Raw genomic sequence first — 11,858 nt, forward strand, 5'->3', positions numbered from 1 at the left:
GGCATCCAGGCAGGTTTTGAATGTATCCAGAGAAGGAGACTCCACAACCTCCCTGGGCAGCCTGTTCCACTGTTCTGTCATCCTCACTGTGAAGAAGTTTCTTCTCATATTTAAGTGGAACCTCCTGTGTTCCACTTTGTACCCATTACCCCTTGTCCTATCATTGGTTGTCACCGAGAAGAGCCTGGCTCCATCCTCGTGATGCTCACCCTTCACATATTTATACACATTAATGAGGTCACCCCTCAGTCTCCTCCAAGCTAAAGAGACCCAGCTCCCTCAGCCTTTCCTCATATGGGAGATGCTCCGCTCCCTTAATCATCTTTGTGGCTCTGCGCTGGACTCTCTCCAGCAGTTCCCTGTCCTTCTTGAACTGAGGGGCCCAGAACTAGACACGATATTCCAGATGCGGTCTCACCAGGGCAGAGTAGAGGGGGAGGAGAACCTCTCTTGACCTACTGACCACATGCCTTCTAATACACCCCAGGATGCCATTGGCCTTCTTGGCCACAAGGGCACAGTGCTGGCTCATGGTCATCCTGCTGTCCACCAGGACCCCCAGGTCCCTTTCCCCTACACTGCTCACTAACAGGTCGTTCCCCAACTTATACTGTAACCTGGGGTTGTTCCTGCCCAGATGCAAGACTCTACACTTCCCCTTGTTATATTTCATTACATTTTTCCCCGCCCAACTCTCCAGCCTGTCCAGGTCTCGCTGGATGGCAGCACAGCCTTCTGGCATGTCAGCCACTCCTCCCAGTTTGGTGTCATCAGCAAACTTGCTGACAGTGCACTCTGTTCCCTCGTCCAAGTAATTTATGAATATATTGAATAATACTGGTCCCAGTACCGATCCTTGAGCGACTCCACTAAATACAGGCCTCCAACTAGACTCTGTCCCATTGACCACAACTCTCTGGCTTCTTTCCTTCAGCCAGTTCACAGTCCACCTCACTACCTGATCATCCAGACCTTACTTCCTCAGTTTAGCAGCAAGGATGCTGTGGGATACTGTGTCAAATGCTTTACTGAAATCAAGGTAGACCACATCCACTGCTTTGCCATCATCTATCCACCTCGTTATGTCCTCATAAAAGGCTATGAGGTTGGTTAAGCATGACTTCCTCTTAGTGAAGCCATGTTGACTGCCCCTAATGACCTTCTTGTCCTTGATATGCCTTGAGATGGCACCAAGGATAAGTTGTTCCATCACCTTTCCAGGGATGGAGGTGAGGCTGACTGGTCTATAGTTACCTGGGTCCTCCTTCTTGTCCTTTTTGAAGACTGGAGTGACATTTGCTTTCCTCCAGTCCTCAGGCACCTCTCCCATTTCCCATGACTTAACAAAGATGATGGAGAGTGGCCTAGCAATAACTTCAGCCAGCTCCCTCAGCACCCACAGGTGCATCCCATCTGGACTCATGGATTTATGGATATCCAGATTGCTTAATTGTTTCCTAACCCAGTCCTCATCAACCAAAGCAGACTCCTCCATTTTCCTGACTTCCTCTGGGGCCTCAGGGGTACGGGGCTCCCCAGGACAGCCTCTGTCAGAGTAGACAGAGACAAAGAAGGCATTCAGCAACTCTGCCTTCTCTGTATCTTGTGTCACTAGGGCACCCACCCCATTCATCAGTGGGCCTACATTGCCTCTGGTGTTAGTTTTATCTGCCATGTATTTGAAGAAGTTCTTTCTGTTGTCCTTGACCCCTCTCACCAGGTTTAATTCTTAGGAGGCCTTAGTTTTCCTAGTTACCTCCCTACATCCTCTGACAACAGCCTTATATTCTTCCCAAGTGGCCAGACCTTCCTTCCATAATCTGTGAACTTTTCCACTTGAGTTTGCCCAGCAGTTCCCGGTTTAACCAAGCAGGTCTCCTGGCTCCCTTCCTTGACTTCCTGTGTGTCGGGATGCTCTGATCTTGAGCTTGGTAGAAGCAGTCCCTGAATGCTAACCAACTATCTTGGGCCCCTTTACCTTCAAATATCCTTGCCCATGGGATTTCTCCTAGCTATTGTTTAAAAAGGCCAAAGTTTGCCCTATTGAAGTCCAGGGTTGCAATTCTGCTTGGTATTCTATTCCTGCCACATGAGATCCTGAACTCCAACATTTCATGGTCGCTGCAACCAAGACAGCCCTCAAACTTTACCACTTCAACCAGAATGGCCTTGATACCTTTGTAAAGTGTCATATTTTTCAAGTTACATACTTTTCAAAGATTCATTGTTGTTATTACCAACTGTATCACAAATGCTGCTGCCTAGATTTGTCAGCGTATCTGCCTTCATATCTCCTTTTCCACCTACTTTTGAAAGTCTGACTTTCTTTGAAGTTTCTTCCCAGCAGCAATTCTCAGTTGCTTTCTCAAATTGTTTTGTTTCTCTTCCTAGTATTGGGAATGGAACAGGATCACTAAAAGCCTAGTAATGATAATTTTTTCCATCAATATTAGCTATTTTGTTACTGATTTTATTTCCATTCTGTAGAATTCATGTTTCCAGACCATTTGAAGACTGAATGCAGCTTCAGTTACAGTTAGATATCTGTCTGCAGTCATAACTAGCTTAAGGAATTTCCTCCAAATGAAAATCATTTCGAGTTCTGGAAAACTTGAAGGAGGTGAGGGGACAAACAGATGACACAACACCAACAAAGAAAAACAAACCACGACAAGAACAGGGGCAAGTCATACTAAGACAACCCATAAGCATCAAACACCTTTCACAGTACTTATTTTAATAATGAAAATAGGTTGGACAGAAAAAAGGCTTAATTCTTTAATGCTGAAAGCCTTCACCCATCATTTACAGAGTTTCCTGATAGCAAATGGCAAGCGTACAAATAGGTTTTCCAAGATCTGTCTGTGAATTAGGCTAAAGGATTAATGACTGATATAAGCCATGGGGAAAACAAAATTAACATTTTAAAACTTTTTAGTTTTGTTGTCATTGTTTTGTCATTTTTTTTAATGTAAGTTATCAGGAATATTTTGCCACTTACTAGAAGAAACCCCAAATTTGTTTCCTAACTAGACACTACCATCTTTACTGGAAGCAGAAATCTAACAACAACAACAAAAACAGCTTACAAATTATTCACAAGATTCAAAGCTTACTGACTTTCTAGAATATTTCCAGGTATAACATAGAAGACTGACATAAAAAAATACACAGAAGTTGTTAAAGCTTCTTTAGTTTTACTGCTCACAAGTTTCCTAGAGATTTGCACCTAATATCACCTAAACACTTCTCTCTTCCCCCTTCCCACCCCATTACTCACTGTACTACATGCAAGCTTAATGGCCAGCATGTGCTGAATGATCAATTGGCCATTATGTTGTTCTTGGAGTTCTTCACTTGGGGTAATAATTTAATAATCTCCTCTACCCAAATGGCTGTTTTCATAAAGCCTGTAGAACTCAAGTTTTCTTTATGACCTCTGACAGATGGAATCAACTAACAGGTTAAATAGGATGTGATCAGAAAGGAGACAGACAGGTAGACTGACAGCATGATCACAACCGCTTCTATTTGCAAGTTTGCCTTGCCTTCTTAAATCTGTAACATTCATCATATACCCAGTTTTAGAAATATTAACTTCCAAGTGCAGTAGATACATGTTAAACTTAGCAGTGTTCTAGAATAAGAATTTAATTCCACCCCTACAAGTTCACTGTTATCCTCATCTTGCAGCAAGGAAGTTCTAATCAGGCTTTACCAACCAAGTGAACCCTCTACACATCCTAGAACACCAGCAATCGACATTAGAGGAGTGGTTTTTGTTGTTTTCTTTTTTTTTTTTTTAATTACAAAAATGTCTGGGGAAACTGTACTTTCACTTTGTAAAACAAACATTAAGTTAATGCTTTCCATTACACCACTCTGACAACTCAACAAAACACGGAAGCTTCACTAGAACTTTAGAGATAGCCTAGTTCAGGGTTTATACAGCACATATTATGCGTGCCTGCCCTTGCACTTCATAGACATGAGTTTTACTTTAACATTTCAATCTAATCTGTTTCAGCTTTTGATGCTTCAGACAACTTTTGAGGAAAAAGAGTAATGGATGCCGATAGAGCTTAAATAGTATTTAAACTGTATTTTATGTAAGGTATATACATGATTGTTACAGTTATTAAATGAAGCTAACTGATTCTAACAAGCAGGTTAAGCATCTGTAAAAAAGCATGGTTGGTCCTCCTAAATAATGGCCTACTTGCTCACTAGGAAGCTTTGTCACAAAGTTAAAATGTAAACCAGTTCTAATAAACAAAATACAGAAGAATATGTAGCCAAGGACTGAAAGTGCTTACCTTGACTCTCCACTACTGTTTCTTACAATGTCTTCATCACTGTGCCCATTCATTGTAAATATTAATAAGTTTGAAAGGTAAATATAAGTCCACTCGGGTTAGAATCTACTTCTTGGTACTCTGTTTTCCAGGTGACTTGTTTACTCAACTGTTCTCTGCAGGTATTGAAGATTTTTCACAAAATACCTAAAGTAGTAAGGGAAAATATTGACATAATTTGAAATATTTGATGGTTGCAACTGAAAGATACTGAAAATAACCTGTCCTGTCACAACAACACTGAAAGGATGTATCTATCACATTTGACATCTTTTTAACTGAAAAATAGCTTTTGGTATGCCATAGTACTATCTTAAGAACAACCAGATCTAACTTTTAAAGGAAAAAAGCCTCCCAAAAATGATAAATATAAATTATGGATATTAATGCTCTAAGATCTGATCAGCAAAATTATTTCATGCACAAAGCAAACATATCAGAAGCATTTCCAAACATGGACATAATGTTTACATTCAGTCGGAGGTAGAGGCAGGAAAATGAAGATTATACCATTTTAAAAAATTGGCTCAACTATATCGAGCTAACAAGATCCCATAGATGGATTGATCATTATTTCATATACATAAACATCTTCAATCAGATCTCTACCGTGTCAGATGCACCTAGAAAAAGTTTAGGCTCACTTTAAACGGAGTGCAAGTACGAAATCACTGATAATCAGCTGAAGAGCAGCGCCTCTCACAGATTTAGTGGTGTGAAAGCGATTAGGGGCTCGCCTGCAGGTTGCCTGCCTCGAGGTGCTCTCCTCTAATACAGCCCGACCTACAGCTCATGATGGAGGCAGGGGCCGCCTCGTTCCGGGATGGAAAAAGCCCTGCGCTCAGGCACCATCTCAGACACCAGCCAGCAAACAAAGGCGATGATGGAAGAAAAGTGATAGGAAAGAGCCCTGGGTAACCCCAGAGAGGCCGCGAAGCGAAGCTGGGGCCCCGCGGCGACGAGCCAGGCAGCTTGGTGGTTCCTCGCGGATCGGCCGCTGCTGCCCAACGGAAGCCAAGCTCCGCGCTGTCTGCCCTCCCGCGCCCAGGGTGCGAATACCCTACCGCCTCTGGGACCGTCACTCCCTGGGCCCCAGGAAACATCTTTAGTGGCCACGAAACTCTCTCCTTGTTGCCCAATCCCTGCTCGGCGACGATCCTCCCCGACCACCCGCACCACGCTGTCGCGGCCTTCCGTGACAGACCACTCCCAAGGCGAACCCAGGCCAGGGCTGCCTCCCTACCTCCCGCGGGTTCACCTCCAGCTCCCGAAGACGGCCCTCTGCTGGTGCCGCTCCTGGCCAAGGCTCCCTAGCAGTATTCCAAAGGCGGTCGCTGTCCTCCGTGCTCGCTTCTCCCAGCGCCCCCCCCCATGGCCAAAGAAGAACGAAGGCCGCACTCCTGCCTCCCAGCCAGTTCGTCACAGGCTCCCCCCGCAGGAGCCAGCGAAAGAGGCTCAATCCCGGCTGCCCGCCTCGGCTCTCACAGCTCCCTCCCTCTTCGTAAAACAGCGAGCGGGCCCAGGAGTCCAGCCCCGCGCTGGGCATCCAACCCCTTCTTTTCAATGCCTGTCGCCTCCCCATCCCATCTTTGAAAGCGACAGCCACCGCACAACTCTGGACCAGGGAAAGGAGTCATGGCGGGCCTCTGCCTACCTGCGTGTGTGCGCCCGGCCCGGCTTCCCTAGGGCTGCCTTGTTCCGAGACGGCGCTACACCCTACGAAGAGGTCGGAGGCTGGTCCTGCGGCCGCCACAGGGCCTGGGCCGCCGGCTCCTTACAGCCCCACGCGGCGGGCTCGCTTGCAGCCCCCACCGACTTGAACAATAAGGCCCCAAACCGGGCAGGGAGAAGCCTGGGGTGTAGGTGCTGTGTTGCTCTGCCGCCGTTCTTAAGCCCTCCCGACCACCGCCATCACGCTGCCACTCTGCTCGACCTCCTTCTTCTGCCTTAGTCGGATGGAAACCCTGGGCGTGATGTCAGTCCTGCGCCCTGGGACAGAGCGGGGAGAAGGAGGAGGAGCAACAGCCGGGAGGGGACAGCGCCGCCGGGCCATGGCGGCAGGAAGAGCCGCTTGGAGGGGGTGGCGGAGGTAAAGCAGCCTCCTTGCCGCGCCGGATATTGCTGGGGCCGGGAACAGCAGGCGCCTGCCCGCCGCAGCAGCAGCGAACGGGCGCTGGGGCCGGTGCCGCTCCTGGTGCCCGCTGCAGCTCCTGTGTGAGAGGGCAGGGCGCGGCTCGGCCTGAGGAGCCTCCCCCCCGTGCAGTGTGGCAGGGAACCTGGCCTAGGCCACATGTTACTGTTTAGTGGGGTGTGGGATTTTTTTGTTACAGGTTTTTCCTGACTAAAATCAGAGCCCCCTAACAAACACATGCATTTTTTAGTCTTCCTATGCAGTTACAAGTGGCATTAGGGCACATTTAGGAAGGCTTGGCATGCAGCTGCACAGAGGACACTTGCCTCCATGAGGAAGGCATCTCCCAGCTGGAGGCAGAGCACTCCTTTCTTGCTCTCGATATCTAACTTGAGTTGTTTCAAAGTAATTAATGAGAAAACTGCTTGTGTTTAAGATGGCTCATGTTCAAAAAAAAAAAAAAAAATCATGTAAATCGTCCTACTGCTGGAGTCTACATGTTCCCAGAGTGGCAAAAGAAATTAGTGGTTGCTGAGTGAAAGACTGTGCTCTGAGCAACACAGCCAAATGTGTTGGAAAAAGGAAGTGATTTACTTGCTGTCTCCTCTTTGGACTCCCGCATATGCAATTACATTCCATCATGCTAGGGAGGATTGTGGGGTCATTACTAACCAGGATGTGGTACCACACTTGGAATTTTCTTCAGCACCCTGCAAGAGTAAAAGAAGTTGAAATTAACATGAAAACACAGGTTTCTCATGAAGGAACTAAAGGCTTGAAAGAAGAGAGTCACTGTGTGAGTATACCAGAGCAAAGTGGCTACAGTAGCTGTCAAATCAGTTCATACTTGAAGAGTTATGTTGGCCAGGAGCCAGCATCTGAGCCATAGTCAGTCAGCTAGATATTTTAGCCTAGCATTTATCTCATGGCTGCCCCTCACAGGGTGAGCAAATCTGGGCAGCCAAGGCACCTGCCACCTCCTCAGGAGGGCTGCAGGGGTTTCCCATGGCTGCTCCTTCAGTGCACCAAGTGTTGGGATTAGCTGTTAAACACAGCAACTCCATCTCCATTTTGGAACCAGACTGAAGCAGCAGAGGCTAGGTGAGGCACTTCCACTAGTCCATGTCTCAGGCACCATAGGTAAATAGCTCAAAATCTCAGGAGTTAAAGAAAGAGAGAATAAATGGGGTTTTGCCCCTTAGAATTAAAAAAAAATGCATAAGAAGGAGTTCAGACAAGAAAACAGCCTCAAAGCCTACAAAAGAGCTGTATTAGACTATGTTCCTTCTTGAAGCGCTTAAGTTTGCCTAAGTCAGCTTAAGGAAGAATACTTCATTGTGATAAACAAAGATACCACAAAATCAATGGACTATAAACTTAAGAATATAAATTAAAATAGCTGCTTTAAATTAAATTAGAAATGAAAATTTTTATTTAAATTAAGGTAATTAACACTGAAACACCTCACCAAGGTGTACTGGGTGAGGTTGGGATGGAGTTAATTTTCTTTGTAGCAGCCTCCATGTAACTGTGTTTTGGATTTGTGACTAAGACAGTGTTGATAACACACCAGTATTTTGGGTATTGTTGAACAATGTTTGCACAGCACAAGGCTTTCTCTTTTTCCCACTCTGCCCCTGTGTCCTGGTTTTGTTAAAAACAAGACCAGTTCTCTTTTAATGATTTTTCCTTTCAGCTAAGTTCTTCTAGGTGGCTGTATTTTCTGAGTTTTAGCCTGCATATTTTTCCTGGGATGCTGTACTCGGTGCTGATAAGAGACCAACGGAATGCTGAAGAAGCTCATGTTTAGATTTATTACTATGGTAGCCAAGAAAGACTGATAAGTTTTCCCATGTTCCGTCGTTGAGGAGGGGTGGATGGAACAGGTGACTAGAACTGAACAACTGAGGATCAACTGAGTATCCCATCCCATAATTGTCATACCCCCTATATAAGAGAGTGATCACGAGGGTCAGTCTCTCTTCGACCATGGCTGGCATCTAGAGAGGACCTTCTCTGTCTGCCTGTGATCTACAGGCCTCAGGCCCTGCATCCCTGCAACCAGTTTCCGGTTTGCTGTGAAGTCCCACCCATGACTTCCGGGGGCCTGAGCTGCAGCTGCTGGAGCCACGCCAGCTCCACACACCCAGCTCTACCTCTGCTGGAGTGACGCCAACTCCACATCGAACATTCAAGATTGGTTTTGTATATTTTGTATATATTCTCTATTTATTAGTAGCATTAGTAAAACTCTTTAAAACCTTCAAACTTGAAGTCTAAGTCTCTCTTCCTTCCTCCTTATCTTTCCTATCATCTTTCCAATCTAAAGGAAAGGGGTGGCGGGAGGTAAAGGGGGTAACAGGGAACATCTGCCACGGTTTATTGCCGCCTTGCCTTAAACCTTGGCAGCCTTTGACACCATTTCCCACATCATTCTCCTGCAGAAACTGGCTGCTCATGACTTGGACAGGCATACTCTTCGCTGGGTAAAAAACTGTCTGGATGGCCAGACCCAAAGAGTGGTGGTGAGTGGAGTTAAATCCAGCTGGTGACTGGTCACAAGTGGGCTCAGTATCGGGGCCAGTTCTGTTTATATCTTTATAGATGATCTGGATGAGGGATTCAAGTGCACCCTCAGTAAGTTTGTAGATGACACGAAATTGGGTGAGAGTGTTGATCTGCTTGAGGGTAAAAAAGCTATTCAGAGGGATCTGGACTGGCTGGATGTATGGGTCAAGGTCAGTTGTGTAAGGTTCAACAAGGGTAAGGGCCAGGTCCTGCAGTTGGGTCACAACAGCCCCATGCAACGCTACAGGCTCGGGGAAGAGTAGCTGGAAAGCTGCCTGGTGGAAAAGGACTTGGGGGTGTCCGTCAACAACCAGCTGAATATGACCCAGCAGTGTGCCCAGGTGGACAAGAATGCCAACAGCATCCTGGTTTGTATCAGAAATAGTGTGGCCAGCAGGACTAGGGAAGTGTTTGTCCCTTTGTATTTGGCACTGGTGAGGCCACACCTGGAACATTTTGTTCAGTTTTGGGCCCTTCACTACAAGATAGATATTGAAAGATATTTGACACTGGAGTGCATCCAAAGAAGGGCAACAGAGCTGGTGAGGGATCTAAAGAACAAGACTTATGAGGAGCAGCTGAGGGAACTGGAGCTGTTTGACCTGGAGAAAAGGAGACTGAGGAGAGACCTTATAGCTCTCTACAACTACCTGAAAGGAGATTGTAACAAGGAGGGTGTTAGTCTCTTCTCCCTAGTAACAAATGCTAGGACAAGAGGAAACAGCCTCAAGTTGTACCTGGGGAAGTTTAGATTGGATATTAGGAAACATTTCTTCACAGAAAGGGTTGTCAAGCATTGGAACAGGCTGCCCAGGGAAGTGATTGAGTCACCATCTCTGGAGGTATTTAAAAGATGTAGAAGTGGCATTTAGGGTCATGGTTTAGTAGTGGACTTGGCAGTGTTAGGGTAATGGTTGGACTTGATGGTCTTAAAAATCTTTTTCAGCCTAAATGAATCCATGATTCTATAATTGCTTCATTAAAAAGGATATATTCTGCAAAATTGTCAATAGAATAAGAAGATGTGACTGTACATAAATTAAGTATATTTGTAATAGCTTATTTTAGCTATCTAAATTAACAACAGCTGTGAAAATATGACCACATTAGCATAAATTAATAATCGCAGTGTGTGCTAGGGAAACTTCGCAGCACTACTGTCAAGATTATAACATCACCTGTTGTGGCATCTGCTTCCTTTTGCAGATGCTGTCATGTCCCACCAAGACGGGGGGAGAGGTGACTCAGATTCGCCAGTCCCCTTGGTTGGAATAGAGTAAACACGATATCTAAGGTCCATAAACAAAGACTTTTATTTTGCAGCTCGGCTCAATTGGTAATTTAGTGGCAGAAAGATTTATGACACATGTGGGGTTCCATACCTTACGTTACTTATTACTTACTAAAAGGAAAGCAAAAGAATAAAGGGAGAGAGAGAAAAGAGGAAAAGAGAGACAGAGATATCACCACCCTTTGGCTCCCACAACATGTACGATGGGGTTTGTAGTCTTAGATCCAGCGATGTGTATTGTAGTAAGTCCTCCGGTGCTTGGCTTGGTTCCCACAATGAGAATGATGGGCGGAGTAGTCCTCAAGTGGTGGGCGCACTGCCAGTGCTTGTACATGTGCGCCTTTTATAGTCAAATTCCCACCTCTCAATTGCCTGCTTGCGTAATCCTTGATCTTCTGCCCAGGCATCACTGGCGTGTGATTGCAAAAGGTGGAAGGGTCCCAAAGGGTCTTGGACAGTCTTGAAGGGTCTCTAAGGGTCTTGAGTGGTTTGGAGCCTTCTCCCTTAGTGCCATGCCAGGCCTATCAGAACATGGAAATGCGTGCCCTTTGGCATGCCCCTGTGGCAGCTGGCCTTTTGCCTGCATCTTGTCGTTTTCATGCAAATCACAACTCACCTTACTGTGCTGTCCTATCTCCTGCAGCTCATTGTTGCAGAACTGTTTTTGCCACAATGTTTGAGACATTATACTTTCAGTCTCTCATAGACTCATAGGATCATAGAATACCAGGTTGGAAGGGACCACAAGGATCATCTGGTCCAATCTTTCTTGGCAAAAGCACTATCTAGACAAGATGGCTCAGCACCCTGTCCAGCTGAATCTTAAAAGTGTACAATGTTGGGGAATGCACCACTTCCCGGGGGAGATTATTCCGATGGCTGATTGTTCTCATTGTGAAAATTTTCTCTCTTGTGTCCAATCAGAATCTCCCCAGGAGTAACTTGTATTCATTACCCCTCATCTTGTCCATGGAACTCCTTGTATAAAGGGAGTCTCCACCTTCTTTGTAGTCACCCTTTAAATACTGGAACATGGTGATGAGGTCTCCCCTAAACCTTTTCTCAAGGCTGAACAAACACGGTTCTCTCAACCTTTCCTCATATGGCAGCTTCCCAGTCCTATGATCATCTTTGTGGCCCTTCTCTGGACCCTCTCCAGCCTGTCCACATTGTGTTTTTATAGCAGGACCAAAACTGAACACAGTATTCCAGGTGTGGCCTGACAAGCACTGGGTAGAGTGGGATAATGACTTCTTTGCCTCTGCTGATGGTGCCCTTGCTAATGCAGCCCAGCATCCTGTTGGCCTTCTTTGTCGCAGCAGCACACTGTTCACTCATATTGAGCTTTCTGTCTACCAGGACCCCCAGGTCCCTTTTCACAGAGCTGCTCCCCAGCCAGGTAGATCCCCACCTGTGCTGCACTCTTGGGTTATGTTTTCCCAGGTGCAAGACCTTACACTTGTCCTTTTTGAACTTCATAAGGTTCTTGTTAGCTCACTCTTCCAGCTTATCC

General features: G+C 46.0%; 1 protein-coding gene across 1 annotated transcript in view; it reads right to left on the bottom strand.

Annotated features, from left to right (window-relative positions):
* The window catches only part of LOC136114588 (chromodomain-helicase-DNA-binding protein 1-like), a 73,206-nt gene extending 66,869 nt beyond the window's left edge, over positions 1 to 6,337 (bottom strand). The window contains exons 1-2 of the mRNA XM_065859965.1: positions 6,010 to 6,337; positions 4,317 to 4,502 (exon numbers count right to left, since the gene is read on the bottom strand). Coding sequence (XP_065716037.1) covers positions 4,317 to 4,369 — 53 coding nt within the window. The 5' untranslated portion in view covers positions 4,370 to 4,502; positions 6,010 to 6,337. The remainder of the gene's footprint in view (positions 1 to 4,316; positions 4,503 to 6,009) is intronic.
* Positions 6,338 to 11,858: the final 5,521 nt, after the last annotated feature.

This window comes from Patagioenas fasciata, chromosome W (genome assembly GCF_037038585.1).
Source record: "Patagioenas fasciata isolate bPatFas1 chromosome W, bPatFas1.hap1, whole genome shotgun sequence".
In the NCBI taxonomy this organism is placed as follows: domain Eukaryota; kingdom Metazoa; phylum Chordata; class Aves; order Columbiformes; family Columbidae; genus Patagioenas; species Patagioenas fasciata.